Source organism: Lytechinus variegatus, chromosome 6 (genome assembly GCF_018143015.1).
Source record: "Lytechinus variegatus isolate NC3 chromosome 6, Lvar_3.0, whole genome shotgun sequence".
NCBI classification, from domain to species: domain Eukaryota; kingdom Metazoa; phylum Echinodermata; class Echinoidea; order Temnopleuroida; family Toxopneustidae; genus Lytechinus; species Lytechinus variegatus.
Window position 1 is genome coordinate 38,468,331 of NC_054745.1, and position 19,467 is coordinate 38,487,797.

Here is a 19,467-nt window from a genome sequence, read left to right on the forward strand (position 1 = left end):
TATTATTATATCCATTCTCAACCCACCTTGTGTTTCTTATTTGTTTTTTGCTGACTTAGAACAAAACAAAGAAATCTTCCCCTGTAATTTCTTTTTTTTTTAACTTTCTGTCAATACTCAATGACAATAATTTTCTTTACGGTTCTACCTTGGACATCTTGGACATCGAAGCAATATAATATTATTTAGGGCCTATTTATAAACGCTGTACGTCTTGTGCCAATAAAAAAAATGGAATAAGGAAAAATGAAAACAGAGGGGAAAATACAGAAAGATAATATGACGACAAACATGTAAAATTGAGAGTAATACAAACGACTGGAAGAAATTGAGCCAACACCCCCGGAGAGTGAGTAACAAAAAATAGCTTGTAGCTACGACGAGGCTTGTTCATACAATCAGTGGTGTGCGGAAGAAGAATATTCTTTTCACTTTTACTTTGGGAGTTTAAGGACACCATAGGCTACGCTATTTCAGTAATTTATCTTTCGTTTGTAATTGGGTAAATTCTTGCTCGGAAAAGGAGTCTTTCAAATGGCTGTCGCAGGAAATAAATCCGTCTTATTCGTTTGCCTTGGTGAGTCCTAAGTAGTACGATATGTATCGATGTGACTTCTGGAAAACTAAGTATGAAAGGGTGCTTCTTGTTGCGACAAAGCTAAGTTGTCAGAATGGATTCATACTCAGTCCCACTAACCTTCTTTTTTGTCAGTCTGGCGGTTCTTGTTCATGTTCTTCGAAATTCAGTTCATTTCATTTATTTTCCATAAGTTCGATCCAGTCAAGACAAGGGTTCATTACCATCCTACCTGTGGGGGCATCTATAGTTAGGAGTATGGTATGCCGATGCTATACACAGCACAACATTAAAAAAATCTTTAAAATATCACTTGTGAAAATCACTCTAGGCCACTCTATGCGACACCCCAATACTTACCCGTGTTAAAAAACTGAGACTCCACTAACGCGCGTTTGGGCCGCCCTAGCTTAGAACTAAGTGATTTATAAGATTTTTTTTTTTATTGTACACATTTATAAGATTATTGTGAATAGTAAAATAATGTTTAATCGGTACTCACCGGTTCTTTTGTTGCATTTCCAGACCACTTCTCACAATTCTTGGCAAATAGTAGCGGTAAATTCAGTCGCCATAGACAGGCTAGTCATCCATCTTTATTTATAAATGGAGCGCCCTTTACGATAGTTGTTAATGCCGCGGAGAAATCGTTAGGCATTTTGGCCTGTGTTCAAGGCGTTCTTTCTGTTCTATTTTTTATATTGGAGATTGTGCATTTGTTGAATAGCGCCGTCTACGTCAGGTATGAGATCGAGCGTATACATCTCAATGAGTGTATTACACTCTTCCAAAATAATTATGATTCCGACCTAGAATCACGGCCGTCACTAAAATGAAGGGAGGTACAAGTAATCCCCCCGTAGCGGACCGTGACCCGGACGAGACAAAGCGTTGGGGGGGGGGGACAGCAATGTCTGTGAAATGCTGTGCCCCCCATGCTTTCTCTCCTCCGGGTCACGGTTCGCCACTTAATCCCCCCTCCATGGCCTAAATGCCCAAGGAGATGCGTCTCTTTATAAAAATTGTAGGGGGTACAATATCAAATATCCCCTACTATTTTTGGTATTTTATTATTGAAAGAAATATACATAAATCTAAATTTGAATGAAACATGTATTTTGCACCAGACGACCTGACTATGGGGTGATAAACCTTTTTCTAGCCCCTGGCCCCCCTTTGGGCAGAATTTTCTGCCCTTTCGCCCTTTTTCTCCCACTATTCTGGATTTTGTCGGTTAATTTGCGCGGCCGTCGGGGGCTGGGGATTAGGAAAAGCGATGAGACGAGAAAAAAAATCGAAGAGAAAATAGGACATAAAGGAGGTAGAGAAAGAAGAAAAGAGAGTAAAAAGAGAGCAAGCAAATAAAAAATTAATAGAAAATTTAAGGGAGGAGAAAATAGTGAAAAAAGTATTGGGGTTGGTGAGATTGTATGTATCCGTGTAAAAGAAATACTGAGTTTGAGATGTTGTCCGTTTCAGCAAATTAATGTCTGCCTGTTTTACAAGAGCGGGGTTTGTTGGACTGTTTGCAAAAAATGAAAAGCTGATGGAATCGGAAAATGTTCCAATTGCTTCATGTTACCGATAGTGATAGCGGTTGAAGGTAAGTCGCACTCTGACGCTCTAAAACCAGCGGGGGTGGGGTGGGGGACCTGCCCCCTAAATTTGATTGGGGACGATCGCGCTAATTTTTTTGTTGATAACATTTTGTTGTTGCTTGTCAAAAATTATCGGTCCCAACCCCCTGTAAAGCCTTCTTTTGCTTGTACAAAATTTTTGGTGGTCCCCTAATTTTGCTGGCTTCGTCCGAAAATAAATTGTGTTCTTTATTGTCTTTTATATTCATTTTAGGAAAAGAATCCCAAATTTTCAATTAATGAATTGTCTATGTAGTTATCCTGTTTATAAAAAAATACTTAGAATCTGCGTTTCTCTTTATATGACTTAAGACATTGTATATTATAAAGGTTATAGGATAGACCCTGTCTATATAAATTGTATGCTCGCATAAGTCGGTTAATTTCATATCCATTTTGTTATTGATATAAAAAAAGTCGGAAAACGTAATTTTTTTAGCTCGCGCGTCGAGCTGGTATAATTTTATCTGTGATATATATTTTAAATGATATTCATTCTATTTTACGCTTCACAGCAATATATTAAACGTTGCAGCACGCGCTGCGCGCCCGCATGAATTAATGATACTTATCTTGTTTATTGGATAGATCTGGTTATCAGGTGAATGATTTAAATTACCGTTACACACTGAAACTGTTTTGCAAGTGAAAGGGGATTTTTTACCCTGATAATTTTTTTTCTTACTAAGAAAAATCATTAAAAATCAGAAATTTTATTTGAACAAAATTAGAGTTAATAAATTTTCGTATGCTTGATTTCTGTCGTCATAAACGAGCTAATGCTCTATATTTTCCAATTTTAATGATCTCTAATGACTCACCTTTTTCTTTTTGGAACGGATATGAAGTTCTATTGATATATTGAAGGTACAGTGAATGTCAGCATGTATTTATAGAAAATGACATTTCCTTTATTTTTTTAAACATTAATTGTTTCCGATTTGAAGGAAAAGTGCTCGCATATATAGGCCTACGTCATCACTCAATTATCACTTTTTTTATTTTCTTTTGGTCAGGAATGGATTTTCCTTAATGCATACCAATTTCTTATACCATTGTTTATGCTATTTTCATAATAAAGTTTTAATGAATTCAAATTTGCACTACTTATTTTATTAAAAGACAAAATAACAAAACAACATCTAGTCATCATCATCATCATCATCAACGTCATTATCATGGCCATTACAACCATCATTATTCCGCCACCATCACCATCATCACCATAACCACCATCATCATCATTGTAATCAATCAACTTAATACAAACAATAAAAACACGTTAGTCAATTTCATGTGCTTCTTTCGTTGCAGTGGTCTGCTGTTATGGCTTGCGTTCGAGCAACAATGCTTTTCTGCAATTCACTATTTTTAATCCAATTTTATTTATGAAAACAAAGTTTTCAATTCAAATTGTGCTCTCTTTAATGATTTGCAAAAATAATACAGACCTTTAAACTATTACTCAGCATTTTTAAAAGTATTTTGTACATTAGAAATACATGGAAAAAAATCGCAGACATAACAACGAACGACACAGTGTTGCTTGGATCAAAAAATAATATGCATCAACATGATTACACACATTTTTTTCCTCATTATGCAAATAAAACACCTTTTCTTTAAATTGGGTTGAGAAGAATAATTGCTCTTTTAATATGAGTACATTAGGCAAAATTTCATAACATAAGATCCTCTTGAAAACTAATCTGAACCCTTACAAAAATATAATTTTTATTTAGACTTTTCATCCAGTGTCGATGATATACGTGCTAGGTAATCCAAATTGTGACAGTAACAACACATTGTACGAAATTGAAAGAAATGCGGGGAGGCAAAATAATTATGTGCATAAAGAAATGATTAACCCAAATGACGCATGAATATAAAATTCAAAAGAGAAATCACAGCACAAAATATATTTACTTCATAATTATGTCCACATCAGAGTTCATTTAAATCTTTGTGTTCGTGTCAATGTACTCTAAAATATAATTCACCTACATATGCTTTAATATTAATCTGTTAGGGCCTATATGAAGTAGGAAATAAATGTGAATAGAATAACAGCATATCCACGAAATTGGAATTAATTATTAAAAACATTTTTATTTCAGAAACACCATAGAATAATGTTTTATTATTAAAAGGTCAAGTCCACCTCAGAAAAATGTTGATTTTAATCAAATAGAGAAAGTCAGTCAGGCAAAATGCTGAAAATTTCATCCATATCGGATTTGAAATAAAAAGTTATGACATTTCAAAGTTTCCCTTATTTTTAACAAAATAGTTATATAAACATGCTAAATGAGAGAGTCGATGATGTCACTCTCTCACTATCTCTGTACTTTTTTATTGTTGGAATTATACAATATTTCAATTTACGTTTAGGACCTCCTTGCCTGAACCACAAAATGTTAAAATAATGGAATTTCACGTGTTCAGGGATAAATGAAACTTCATTTCACATGACAATGTCGAGAAAACAAAAATATTTCATCTTTCATAAAATTAGATACAAAAAATATAGTGAGTGAGTGATGTCATCAGTTCCTCATTTGCACACCGACCGAGATGTTCATATAACTGTTTTGTGAAATGAAACGAACTGTTAAAATGCCATAACTTTCTTATTTTACATTCGATGTTGATGAAATTTTAAGTGTTATGCTTGTTGAATTTTTCTCTTTTTATTCTTTTACACTTGTCCTTTAAGGGGGATACTCTAATCGAAACTCTTAACACTTTATCTTAAAATCGCATTTTTTGTAAACTTTGTGAACAACGCAAAATTCATAATTATCTCACTTTATAAAGACAAAATGTAACAGCCCATGCAATTTTAAGCATATACATAAGGCATTTTTATATACATGAAGCATAAAAGTAGCACCCATAAAATGTTTCACCGTATTATGCACAATGAAATATTGTGGGCTAATCATATTCCAGGTGCTAAGGCAGTGCTTCACACAAAAGAAAAGTCTGCGTTCACCATTTTCAATCCTTAAAGGGGTAGTACGTTTCACATACTCTAGCAGGGACGATAACACAAACTTTCTTATCATGTGGATATGAATTAAATTCAACAGTCTGGTTAATTAAACTGTTTTTGGTAGAAGTTGTCCTTTGTAACTCTGTCAAGTAGAATACCGCATGATTATTTGATATAGAAGAGGAAATATCTAAACATAATAACGTCTGAACCCGCTGGGCGGAAACAAGGGCCATCAAGGCCAGAAGTTTTTTACTTAACAGTGTTAGCGTTAATTGTTCATTATCGGGTAAAGACTTAATGTAGTTCAAAACAATTGACACATCCCACATACTACTGTACCTAGGCTTAGGGGGATTTTCATTGAATATCCCTTCCATTAAACGTGCGACTAAAGGGTGTTGACCCACTGAATGCATCCCAATGGGTGAATGGCAGAAGATAAAGCAGATCTGTAAGAATTAATTGTGGAATAAGCTTTGCCTGAAGAATGTTCATGGGCAAGGAAGTTAAGTGAACAGGGATCAATTTGTTGTTTACAACACCAATCACACCATTGATTCCATGCAGATTGATATTGTTTAGACGTTCCTTGTCTCCAAGATCGGGCGAGTAAGTTGGCAGCTGATTTTGAAATGCCTGCTGCATTCCATTGTCTGCCGAGAGTATCCAAGCGGCTAGGTGCAGACTTACTGGATAGTTGTTGGGGCGACGTAGTTTATTGGGAGAAGGGGTGGGGCAACCAGCATGTGGAGAAGAGAAGGGAACCAGGGTTGTGCTCTCCACATCGGGGCTATGACGAGGGCCAGTCTTGTTTGGTCTGCTCGAAGTTTGAGAAGGATTCTAGGGATAAGGCAAAAGGATGGAAAAATGTAAGGAGAAAAGAATTCCCACGAAATGGAAAAAGCATCAATAATATATGCAAATGGGTCGTACTTCCAAGAAGCATATTTTGGAAGTTGTTTATTTTCAGATGATGCAAACAAAGCAATGTCAGGGGCAAACGTGGTATTGATAATGCTATTAAAAATACAGGGGAGCAGGCTTAATTCCTAGTTCATGTCCCTCCTTGAAAGGACATCAGCAAATGAATTATCTTTCCCTGCCACGTGAGAGGCGGAAATCCAAATTCCTTATTTAATGCACCAAAACCAAATGCGTAACGCTATATGTCATTTAAAAAGGGTACATTACCTCCCATCTTATTAACATAAGCGACCGAAGTGCTATTGTCAGAGAAAATACGAATATGGATATCCTGACATTGGCTACATAAGGTATGTAGTGCTTGTTCTATTGCTAGCAATTCAAGAGCATTGATATGCAAATCTTGTAACCCAGAAGACCAAAAACCTTGAGAGAAAGAATTATCTGAATGACGCACAGCTCCCCAACCTGATGTGCTTGCATCAGTGGATATTGTTATTATGGAAATCATAAGTCTCACGGGCCGGATTGAAAAGCTCCAAGGGCCGGATCCGGCCTGCGGGCCGTAGTTTGAGAACTCCTGTCCTATACACAGTAGAGCACTATTAGATATTGCAGTATATCACTACCTACTTGCTTACCTATATATATATATATATATATTCATATATATTCTATTTCAATCTGATAAGCGGATATTTTGAGCAGGATTAAAGAACGAGTTATGTATCGCTATCATGCTTGCTGATTTTTGTGTGTCATTGCATTGATTGCAATCATATTTTATTTTTGCACATGCTGAATTATGGGGGGGGCAAAACGATATCCCCCCAATATTGCTAGGGCGATCGCCCCTGCCGCCCCCATGATCGACACCTCTGAATATTCTATTGTATATCACCATGAATGACGAACACATAGACCCCAACAAAATTATGTTTGATAAACATTCAACCTTTAACCTTAAATTAGTAATCCCTGTCAGCAGGTTCAAAGTTATATAGCAGGGTGAAAACATTTAGTGTGAGATGCCATGGTGAAGTAATTTAAGATTTCATATATATAAGTGGGTAGGCACCATGCAAGTAAAAAGTAAAGTTTCATAAATTATGACAAATATTTTCTTATGTAATAATTATGTGACACAAATTTTTCTTATCCCAATATGTTTCTCTCCCTCTTCTTCTCATTTCCCCTAGTGTTTTTTTGACACCCAATTCTTTCTAATTTTTTAATAAAAAGGGTGAAAAAAAAACACGAGCAAGACGAAAATTGGGGGAATTGGCGAGGACAAGTAGCTGAGGGACCCCCCCCCCCCTCTCTCTGTAGTATGACACTCGCATACACAATGTTTCCACTCTTCCCGAAATTCAGAAAATTTCAAGTTCATGAAATTTTTGCTTTTTCCAGGAAAGGTTCGGGAAACGAAAAAATTCCAGGAAATTTCGGGAAATCAGAAAATTACAACCAAACAACAATTAAACGTAGAAACTATCAATTTCAGGTAACATTTACGTAGCTCAAAATTTTCCGCTCTCGCTCCGCGTTGGCATTTGTAATACTAGTAGATGATTTTTTTAAAGAGGACGTGAACAAAAAATAATGCTAAATAACTTGATTTGGGCAACCTAGGCCGAAATTAGGCTCGCTGTATTATTGCCCGATTTTTGTTTAAAATCAAACTTGAAAATTCCAGGAAATATTTATGAACGTGAGCAAATTTGATGTTGACGACGGCCTTGATGTTGAAGACGGCCTTGAGGCCGTCGTCAACATCAAGCAAGTCGCTCATGACGACGGTCTCCTGCGTTCTGAAATTGAATTAAATAATATTTTTCATATTCTTTTTTATATTCAGAAAGAGATCGTAAATGATACGTGTGTCTAAAATGTATATACATGTAATTGTAAAATCTATGTAATAATTGATTATGTTGTATTATGTTGAACATGTTGAACGCAGAAATAAATTTCAAGCAAACAAACAAATTTTGGCTTAAGTTTCGGGACATTTATTTTGGAGTTGTGGAAATACTGCATATACAAGAGAAGAATCTTACTCATCAAAATATTGCGTGCTCAAAGCGCAAGCTGACATTGTTTAATAAAAAAAGAGACACGAATTAATTAATCTTATTAATCACTCATGAACTTACCAATCAAATCATAGTGGGAATTCATTAACAGCATAAAATGCTATCTCAGCATTATAAAATAAGGCGAGCGCAGCGCACCGAGCTAAAACTTTGTTTATCCCGATAAAAAAACTTGAACATTTTAAACCATTTTCGGTAATCATGAAAAACATTGAAATTTCATGGGAGTTCAACCGGGGAGCTAAAATCCAGACAATGAATATTTTTTATTAATAGACTTTAAAAAATGTAAACCCCATTTGATATTCGATTGAAATTCGCGTTAAACAGCTAGTAAAAGCGGGAAAATAAAGTACTTTGTTTTCTCTACCATCATAATTCTCTTTCTCTTTAAATCTTCCTTTTTGGGGAGAGTATTTTGGTAAAAGAAAAAGATAATTGCTGGCTAGTGGGTGGCGAAATTTGAAACGTTGTTAGTCGAAAAATTCAAGCTGGCGCTGTTTAACTTCAATTTCTTTCACCTAAATTCGCGATGAATACTAGCACTATCAAATATATAATTATTAACGTCTGGCGAAAAGAATAACAAACCGATCAGGTGACGAGAACGCGTATCACTTGATCTATATTCAGCTGCGATCGTGCGTCAGAAGGGAAGAGCACCTGCCAAGAAAATCAGGAAAAAGTCGTCAAAATGTAAGTTTCCCTTAATATCTTTAATTTCATTGTTGTTGGGATCAAACTATTAACAATTCTGAATTATAATTTGAAAAAAAATTGTTTAAAAAGCGCGTACTTGTCAAATAATATCGAAATATAGTGTGAGTCAAAGATTTCTAACCCCGCATTTCCACTGATGTCGCCTATGAGGTCCATACATGTAATGTTTGGACCTCATTGGTACTAGGAGTGCTCTAGGCGACAACGCAATACTTAGGCCTACCCGTGTTAAGAAACTGGGACTCCACTCACGCGCATTTGGGCCGCCCTAGCTTAGAACTAAGCTTTGTTTCACGAAAAATTGAATATTCTTATAATTCAATACATGTAACTAATTAGATTAGTACTGTTAAATCGGTACTCACCGGTTATTTTCTTGAAAATTCCCACGCTTCTGGCTTCAATTCTGCTATAAATTCTGTCGCCATAGACAGCTACACATGCAACTTTATTTATAAATGGAGCGCCCCTTACGAGAGTCGCTAATGCCGCGGAAAAATTGTTAGGCATTTTTGGCCTGTGGTCAAGGCGTTCTTCTGTTCTATTTTTTTTATAGGTATGAGATCGAAATCACAGCGACTATTCACACTGTTCCATAATGATTCCGAAAGGAGGTGCAACACCCCCCACCCACATGGGCGCAAATCCCAGGGGGACACTTCCCCCTAACCCAAAATAATAGGGGTACATTATCAAATGTCCCCCTACTATTTTTGTTGATGGAAAGAAATAGGCCTACATCATTTAAATCGAAGTAAAAAATGTATTTTGGACGAGACGACTTTCTTTTGGGGGTGATAAACCTTCCTTTTTTTTTTTTGTTAGTTTGTTTTTGTTTTTTTTTGCCTGTTTTCCAGCCCCTGGTCCCCTACCTTAGATTTCCACCCTTGCCTCCCACTACTCTTGATATTGTTTGCGAATCTGTTTTGTAAATTAAAGGGGAATTTCACCCTGATAAAAAGATGATGAAAATATGAGGAAAATCATTTCAAAATATTGATGAAGGTGTTATTTGACAAAAAATGGAGTTGATAGAATTTAGAATGCTTGATTTATTGTGACGTCTATAACGAGCAGTTGCTCTATCCTAAATATAAAATGCCCAAATTTCCCATTTTTAATGGTCCGTAACGACCCACTTTTTTCTTTTTGATAACAAGTATGAATTGATATACTAAATGTACCACAAAAATCATTATGTATTTCTTGACATTTCATTTACTTTTTTACCATAATAATAGCTGCTTGCAAAGGCCTATGCCGTCACAAAAAACCCGGGGGGGGGGGGGCCACTTACATTGACGAGTGGATACCATGCGCGACCAAAAAACACGTAAAAAGGATGTCCTTTTCACGATAGGGCACATTACCTACGTAACGTGATAAGGGTGTCAAAAACACAAAAATAATGAAAAAAGGGTATCTATTAATTCGCTAGGAAAACCGTCGTGTTTAGGGTCTAATTTGCGGGGATGATAAAACAAAATCAAAATGTTTTATAAAGGATGTCCTTTTTGCTCCAACACTTCGTGTTTAGAGTCCGATTTGCGCGAGGTGTAGAAGGTGGGGTCGTACTAAACCAAATAAGGTAAAGCCGACGACCGAAGGACCCGTAACAATGAAACATTCCTGTACTTGTTTAGGGGTTCATTTCAGGGAATATTTGCCAAGAGTATCGTTTTGTTTCCAATACTTGTTAAGGGTAGGGTTTCACACGCCAATACTTGTTAAGGGGTGCATTTTCAGAATATGGAAATTACGTGTTTAGGGTGCTTTTCGAGACCCCATGGTCGCGCATGGTATCCACTCGTGAATGGAAGTGGCCCCCCCCGGGCAAAAAAAAAATCTTACCTTTGAAAAAGATTGGTGGGGGATGGATTTTCCTTGAACGCATACCAATTTTTTTTCTGCTATTTTCATAATAAACTTTAAATGAATTCAACTTTGCACTACTTAATTTTTTCAAAGACAAAATAACAAAATTACATCTCGTCATCATCATCATCACCACTATCATTAGCATCACCATCATCATCACCACAACCGTCATCACAACCATCATCACCAAGATAATTTTCATCATCATCATTGCCATCATCATCTTTTTTTTCTTTATTTTTTCCCCATCCCTTCTTCTTTTTTTTTCTTCCAATATCCCTCCTTTTTTTTAGAGCGGCACACCGTCATGCTCCGTCACTGATTATCCGCCTCTATATGCTTGGTGTTGTATAAATTGGCGAATACCTCATAAAATGAAATACTGAAGAGAAAATAAGGAAAGGGAAAAAGTAAGAAGAAAAAGAAGGTGAGGAGAAGAAAAAAAGAAAGCCAAACAAATGAAACAAAACAATGTCAAAATTTCGTAATAAAGTCTTCTACGTCAGTTTAATAATGATGTTTTCATTGAAATGAGAACAAAAAAGAATTGAAACCATAGGCGGCGGAAGCGGGGACGTTCCCCCCTAAATTTGTTGTTGACCTTTTTTTTTTTTTTTTGCTTGTCAATTTATTTTCCTACGTCCCCCCCTAAAATGTTTGGGTTGAGAGCCTTTTTTTTTTGCTTGTCAAAATTTTTTAGGTTGTCCCCTCCTAAAATTTGGGGCTTCTGCCGCCAATGATTGAAACAATGAGGTAAAAAGGACTACATTATATAGTGTAAAGAAATAGAGGGAAGCTCCGATACAATAAAAAGGTTGAAAAAGAAAAAAATGTGAAAACACAAAGCTCTCACAACATGAGCATAATAACAAATAATAACAAATAAGCGAGGACAAGTAGCTGAGGGACCCCCCCCCAACTCTCTCTAGTTATCTATCTATCTATCCGACTCGATTATATAAGAGAAGAATTTACTAATCAAAATATTATGAGCAAAAAGCACGAGCTGATATTTTTTATGAATATTCAAAACTGATAGAGAGACGCAATCGAATTATTCGATTGCGACAAAATTGATGATCTGAGAATTTATTGTTTTTAGGAATTCATTAAAAGCATAAAGTTGATCAGCATTAAAATATGGCAGGCGCAACGCATGAGCTAAAGCTTTATAGGCATACGCCGATCAAAAATTTTAAGTATTTTTGGTAATCATGAAAAAAATTGATATTTCATGAAAGAAAGCTCAAATCCCGAGGAGGAATATTCTTATGAATTGACTTTAAAAAAAACTGTGGTAAGCCCCATTTAATATTTGATTATAAGTCGAATAAAACAGTAAAAGCTGAAAAACGTTCGCGTGATATTTGGCAACCTCCCCCCCCCAAAAAAAAATAAATAAATAAAAAATAAAAAAAAGTTTTTAACTATGATAATGATCAAAGGTAATTTTGTCTCGCGTAGAACTGGACAAATGAAAAAAAGATTATCACTAAAAAATGAAGGTAATTTTGACCCACGTAAAATTTGGGGAGCCCCCCCCCAAAAAAAAAAAGGAAAAAAGGTTTTAACAAGCAAAAAAAGGCTAAAAAGAGAAAGAAGAGACAAGAATATGAACGAAACATCCCCATTACAAATAATGCTGTGATCATCATAAGGGAGGGGTCGCATAACTAGTATGAACAACGTATTTAATTCCAAAATATTTACTACAAATCTCAATAGGGGGATCGGGCAGAAATGCTCATCCCCACCCCCACCCCCCGATCCGCCACTGATTCCAATCAATAATGACATTTATCTGCAATACTGATACTTTGGAATCAAGATACTGAAGATTGATACGCTTTACATAAATTATGAACGTCTGACAAAAAGATAATCTACCGATCACCTGACCGATCAGCTGACCAGTTCGCGTATCACTTCGGAGTTGATCACTCGTCGCAGCTGTGTGGAACGCTCACCGAAAATCAACAAAAAGGGCCTGAAATGTAAGTTTAATAGTAATTCATTTTAATTTCAACTCATTTTTTGAAGTATTTAAAGGCTTCCCACCAAATGAAAGTCATATTGCATAACTCCAATTTGTATTAAGGCGTACATTTACCAAAGTCTTCGGTTTGAAATCAGAACTGAATTGTCTAACCCATAATTTTGGGTAATGTCGCCTATGAGGTCCATACATGTTAATGTTTGGACCTCATTGGTACTAGGAGTGGTGAAAATGCTAATTTCCATACATTTGTAATTTATTTGTCATCTGTTCATATCATAGTAACTTCACTTGGTGACCAACCTATTTCAGTATTTGCAATTTAATTTTCATTGGAAACTTTTCTTGGGAGTGATTTTTGTATTCACCAGAGCGCTTGAAAACTTGAATTTTGGGATTATTTTTGTGTACGCCCTCTATTGGCAGGGTGACCAGACGTCCCATATTTCCCGGGATTGTCCCGTACTTTGCCCATTTGTCCCGGCGTCCCGACAAACCCTTCCCGGGATGCCTATTCGTCCCGTATTTCAAAATTTTGAACAAAATATAGTTGAAACATTTGAAGGTGACGAATTTTCATCAAGGAACCAACAGATGACGATGACGAAGCACCAACAAAAAAAATTGATACATGTAATTAAACTTTTGCTAAATTCAGCGGTGATTTTCTTGCCAGCCCTCTGGCCTACTGTCTATGTGTGGTAGGCTACTAGCTAGGCATGTAGGATCAGAACAGATTCTTAATGGTGCAAACAGTCCCTCACATGATAAACAGTTTTTCCACTAAAGTAATCACAAAATCGGTGGGAAATTTTTATAATTACAATTACATTATGGATCCTCACTCAGATTACTGATTTGGTGATGTAATCGGTGGAGCAAGTTATTGAGTTTTCACAACTAGATCTAGTTGTTTCAGTTTACCTTTTGCGTCTTGTGATCGGCGCTAACTTATAATTGGATGGGAGAGATGCCTGTGCATGATGCCACATTGTTTCATATAATTTTTATTTTGTTAAGACAATGTTTCACTATTAAATATTATTATTTTTGTAAAACATTCTATTTTTTTATATGTTAAAAAAACACCAAACATAATTTGTTAGATGATTGGACTTTATGTTTGCTTGAAGTTTTTTTTTTCTTTCTTTCTTATATTCTTCAACCTTCTATCCTTCCTGTTTGCCTTTTTGGGGTTCCTTCTATCTTTATTTCTGATCTTTCTTTCCTGATCCTTTCTCTGTTCATTTTTTTATCTTTCCTTCATTTTTCTTTCCTTAAACTTTTATTTGCTTCCTTCTCCCTTCCTCTCCTTTTTCTTTTCGTTCTTTCTCTGGCTCCATCCATTATTTTTTCCCATTCTCCCTTCATTCTTTCCTCCCTCTCTTTCATCCTTTCTTTCATTCTGTCTTTGATTTTTCCTTCTAATTCTTTTCCCTTATTCTTTCTTTCCCTCCAGGCCTCCCTTCTTTCATTCCTTCCTTCCTCCCTTCCTGTTTATCTTCTTTGTTTTTTTCTTTCTTTCAAAGAATGAAGGAAACATTTTCCTTTCCTTCATTCTTTCTTTCTGCCTCTTGTCTACTTTCTTTTTTCCTTTTCTCCCTTATTTTTTCTTTCAAAAATTTATTCATCTTCCCTTCCTTTCTTTTTTCTTTATTCATTTCAACGAATGAAGGAAACCTGTTTTCTCTCTTTTATTCTTTTATATTATTTTATTTTTTCCCTTTAATTTTCCCCTTAATTTTCATTTTTGTCTCTCTTTCTTCTCAATTCACCTCTTTTCTTTCGTCTTTTCATTTTCTCCTTCACTCTGTCGTTCTCCCTCCCTTCCAATTCCTTATAATTTTTTTCACAAGTCTTACACTGTGTAGCCTGTTTTGTTGATCTTGTTATTAAGACCTAGCTCGGTCGATCCGCTCATGCAGCGTACTTTGACGATTGTCCCGTATTTCATTTTGTGAAATCTGGTCACCCTGTCTATTGATGGAAAGTAATAAAGCAAGACAACTGGGGCTGGGCGTTGTGGCGTGCGCCTGTAATCCAAGCTACGTGGGAAAAGTTACAAATTGATGCAGAAGTTTGAGGTTCGCACCCTGGTCATGTCTTTCGAATGGTGACGTTAAAGGTCGGTCCCAGACGTAAATAATTACATCTATTTGATACACGTCTGAAAAAAACTCAAATACACACGCACACAATTTCATTTTTCAATCTCTATTTTTAATAAAAAAAAATTGTCTTTACCAGGTAACATTTGCCGATCTGTGACCGGTGAAGCTATCTTTAGAAAGCTTGCAGAGGAGAAGGGTTTTGCATCGGAATGGAAGATCGACAGTGCAGCGACCTCCACCTATCAGATAGGAGACGAACCTGACCCTAGGACAAACGAAACTTTGAAAAAAAATATGAATATACAAAGCAAACATATTGCTAGACAGGTAATTCAATTTATTAATCAATTTGTTTATGTAATTATTTATCTGCTTCATTCATTCATTCATCCATTTATTAATTCATTAATTCATTCAGCCATTATTCATTCATCCATCCTTCATTCATCTATTCATTAAATTATTTATTCATGCATCCATTAATTCATTCATTTATAGGTCCATCCATTCTATTCATCCATCCATCCATTCATTCATTTATTCTATTCATCCATTTATAGGGCCATCCATCCATCCGTGCATTCATTCATGTATGCATTTATTGATAAATTCGTTCATTCTTTCATGCATGCATTCATTGGTTTCATTCATCTATCCAGCCATCCATCCATTCATTTATGTATGCATTCCTTCATTCATTTATTCATTTATTTATGCAATTATTATTTCATTCATTTATTCATTCATATATATGCATTAATGTTTGTATTCAGTCATCCATTCAGACATATTTAAACAGGTTTAGGAGATCAGAAATACTGTTTTGCATCTTGGTCTTTGTGGGTGTTTCATGAAGCACTTCATAACTTACAATTATGAGCCTATCTTGAAAATGATTTTCATTGGTATTGATTAAGCTATTATAAAAGGATCTCCAGTTCTTTGTAAAGTCATACTAATATGAGACAGGCATAAGGTATAGAGTGAACATAATGTTGTTTTAGGGATGTGATTAGATATTTGGCAAACCTGACAAAATTCAAGATTAAAGGTAAATGCTAGTTTTGGTAACGATATCAAAATGAGTTCGTTCAGAATCCAATGAAATGACCACCAAAGTGTCTGTTTTTGTAAATAAAACATACATTCCAAAGGATTCTGGAAGAAATTGTGTAATTGCTGAGAAATCAGCAAATAAGCACAGGATTCGGGTAGAGCGTCGGGCCCAACATTCAAAGCAATAATTAAACACTGTCCCACGTGCGCTTATCTGTGTTGGGGATCTTCAGAGAGAACATTTTTCAGCGTAGATTTCAAGTTTTCACAAAGTTCAGTTTATGTAACTGTACCAGATATAGATCCTTGATGATATACTGACAATTAAGCCTTGTTTTACAGACTTTCTCATGAAATCAGTGTTTACTGCAACTACTGGCATTTCTCTTTAAAATGGCTAGAAGACAAAGTTCTGTGGCTTATTAAAACCGTTAATATTTGATGCAAGATAAAATCATTCAGCCTAAAACAAACAAGCACTGCTTCAACCCGAATAACAATATTTAGTATTTTAGTTGTATTATCAGTCAAGTACTGGTATGTTAGGCATGCCTTTTTTTTGGGGGGGGAGGCAGTACAGAGGCATATATGCTTGACAATCTTAACTATACTAGACCGGAGGGGTGTTTCACAAAGATTTAAGTATGACTTGGAGTCGCACTTAAATACTGAGTTGCGTACGGTTTGAAATGCTTGACTGCATTGGTCAGATCGTGTCATGAGGACACGCATTTTTGCATATCTATCAATAAGATCGCGCGTTGCGTATCATATACATGTCGGCATTAAAGTGCGACTTTAGTCATGCTTATGACCCCCCCCCCCCCCGGTGGGTGTTTCATACAGCTGTTCGTAAGATACGAATGACATAATGTATGAGTGTTGATTCTTTCTTGTGCTGCGTGATATCCCTATATCATTCGGTTATGACATAAACAACATGTTCCAGTTGTGCGTAAAGTCATGCGTAACTTTATGAACAGCTTTATGAAACACCTACAAGGGTTCTGTTTTTTTAAAGACTTGTTGAAATTATGTGCAATTTCACTATCAGCAAATTCAAGTGGATGATTTTAGTAGCCTCAGAATGTTATTTGAAATATGTTATTATAACAATTTTTATGGAATGGCCCCAGATTTATAGAGACTTTTATTGATCCTACCTCTACGAAGACAATTTTGGTTGTGAGTAGAATTTTCTCTTTATTATGATATCACCCTCTTTATTTCAGATAACCAAACAGGACTTCAAAGACTTCCACTATATCTTTGGCTTTGATGAAAGCAATATGAGGTAAGCGTATATTTATTTATGAAGCAGTACAAGAAATAAAAACCTTTGGGATAATGTTGAATTTGTATTTAGTATTTTACTAATAAAAGTTAATCACTTTAAATGGTTATATAGTGATGATTAATTTGTGAAGATTATAATAATTCGGTTTATCTCTCCTTTTACCATTATTTGGTATGTTTTTGAAACAATCTCTCATTGTAGCATCATTTGCTTTATCCCTCATTGTAACATAATTTTGTATCTCTCATTGTAGCATTATTTGTTTTATATTTCATTGTAGCATTATTTGTTTTATCTCTCATTCTAGCAATATCAACAGGGTTAAGCCTAAGGATAGCACAGCAGAGGTTCTCTTGATGGGAAAATATGGAAAGAATGGAAATGAAATTGTAGAAGACCCATACTATGTGAGTATTTCAAATATCTACCAGAAATTATGATGATGATGATGGTGATGATGATGATGGTGGTGATGGTGATGATGATGACATTGATGATGATTGGAAGATATTGGGGGGATGGGATTAAGATTGTAGAAAACCTTTACTTTGTGAGTATTTGAAATATATACCAGAAATGATGATGATGATGGTGTTGATGATGATGATAACAATAATAAGAATAATAATATGCTAAATTCATATAGTGCGCAAGCCTTAGTACAAATATAATATGTCTAAGGCTCTAAGCTACATGTACATGCTATTTCCTCCGATTTAAGCACGTCTATCATGATCATGTGCTCAAACATTCAAGGAATTCCTTCCTACCGGGTACACACATACTACACCCGGATGGAGAGTGGTAAATGTAGATAGACGCCTTGCTAAATGATGCGAATGCAACAGTGGAATTGAAACCCTTGTGGTTCATGGTATAGAGACTTGAACCACTTATCCAAAATATCTAAGTAATAATTCCTAATTAAAGTGCCTTTTAAGTTTAGTGTGTGATTTATTATATGAATGGTCATGTCCACATGTGCAATATTTTGCTAAGTTCATTTCCTTTTATTAGTGTTTGATTTATTAGATGAATTGTTATGTCCACATGTGTAACCTTTGCTATGTTAATTTTTTAGGTAATAGCCGGGGGGGGGGGGGGTGGGAATATTTCTTCATGCATGTACAAAGTTTATAAGAACATAACAAGTCTAATCCATAATGATAATATTTTCTTATTTGGATCTGTGCCCCGTCTTACAAAGACTTGCAATTGATCCGATCAATCGCAACTAAGGAAAGCCAACAACGTCAACATATAAAATGCATGTTTGCTCAAATATATTTCTAGCTATGAATGTATATCCATAAATTCATTGATTTCAAGACAGTTCAGTGTGTTCTCCTTTGTTTACAAAGGACATTTTGCACATTTCCTGTAGGAAAAAATTATGACACTGATGGATTTCCATAGAGTTAATACTGATTGGATCAATAGTAACTCTTTGTAAGACAGGACCCTTGTTCAGATAGTTGCATCTGAGAATATTGTGTTCATTTTTTTCTCTATTTTTCCCCCTTTTCATTTATTATTAACAGTATGGCAAGGAGGCGTTTGAAAGGATGTTTGAGCAATGTGATCGATGTGTACGAGCTTTCATAGCAGAGGTGGAACCGGGCAAATAGATTCGTTCTGTCTCTTTTTTAGTTATTCAACACAGAGGCCCGTATTCTGAAGTCGGGTTTAACTTAAACTCAGTTTTAAAATTGTGGTTTAAGTATGGACAGCCAATTGTTACATAAATCACAAGCAGTAGAGATATCATTTTTCAGCTCATTTGGCTCTCAAATCATTCATAATTGTCTAGGAAGTATAAAAAGGTTATTGTCTTCACCATCGATGAATCAGGAAAGAGCACAGTAAACATAAGAAACATACAACTTAATAAAAAAAATGATTCTTTTGGCTTCCCATACTTAAAGCACAACTTTATACCTGAGTTTAATTTTAATAAACCCGACTTCAGAATACGGGCCATAGAGTGCATCCAGTAATGAAAACACATCATCAGAGAGAGATATCTCAATTAAATATGTTTTGAATGTAAATTAAACTCCGATGTTATATTAAAGCCCATATACTGTTATGTCTCCCCCCCTTCCCTTAAAAAAAAAACTAGTAGTTATTGTGAATCCAATTCATTACTGGATTATATGACTGGGTACGCCGTAAAA

The 19,467-nt window shown here is 35.5% G+C and overlaps 1 protein-coding gene across 1 annotated transcript; it reads left to right on the forward strand.

Annotated features, from left to right (window-relative positions):
- Positions 1-459: 459 nt before the first annotated feature.
- Positions 460-19,027, forward strand: LOC121417445 (low molecular weight phosphotyrosine protein phosphatase-like). Its single transcript, XM_041611160.1, has 5 exons — positions 460-577; positions 15,074-15,264; positions 17,226-17,287; positions 17,598-17,697; positions 18,832-19,027. The coding sequence occupies exons 1-5, from the start codon at positions 535-537 to the stop codon at positions 18,916-18,918; spliced, it is 483 nt and encodes a 160-aa protein (XP_041467094.1). The 5' UTR covers positions 460-534; the 3' UTR covers positions 18,919-19,027.
- Positions 19,028-19,467: the final 440 nt, after the last annotated feature.

What these genes read in the sequence shown, in the direction of transcription:
- LOC121417445 (XM_041611160.1), top strand. Translation starts at nt 535, where the DNA reads ATGGCTGTCGCAGGAAATAAATCCGTCTTATTCGTTTGCCTTG. An exon ending in CGTCTTATTCGTTTGCCTTG is followed by an intron (nt 578 to 15,073) that starts GTGAGTCCTAAG and finishes TGTCTTTACCAG; the next exon opens with GTAACATTTGCCGATCTGTG. An exon ending in TTTGATGAAAGCAATATGAG is followed by an intron (nt 17,288 to 17,597) that starts GTAAGCGTATAT and finishes CTCTCATTCTAG; the next exon opens with CAATATCAACAGGGTTAAGC.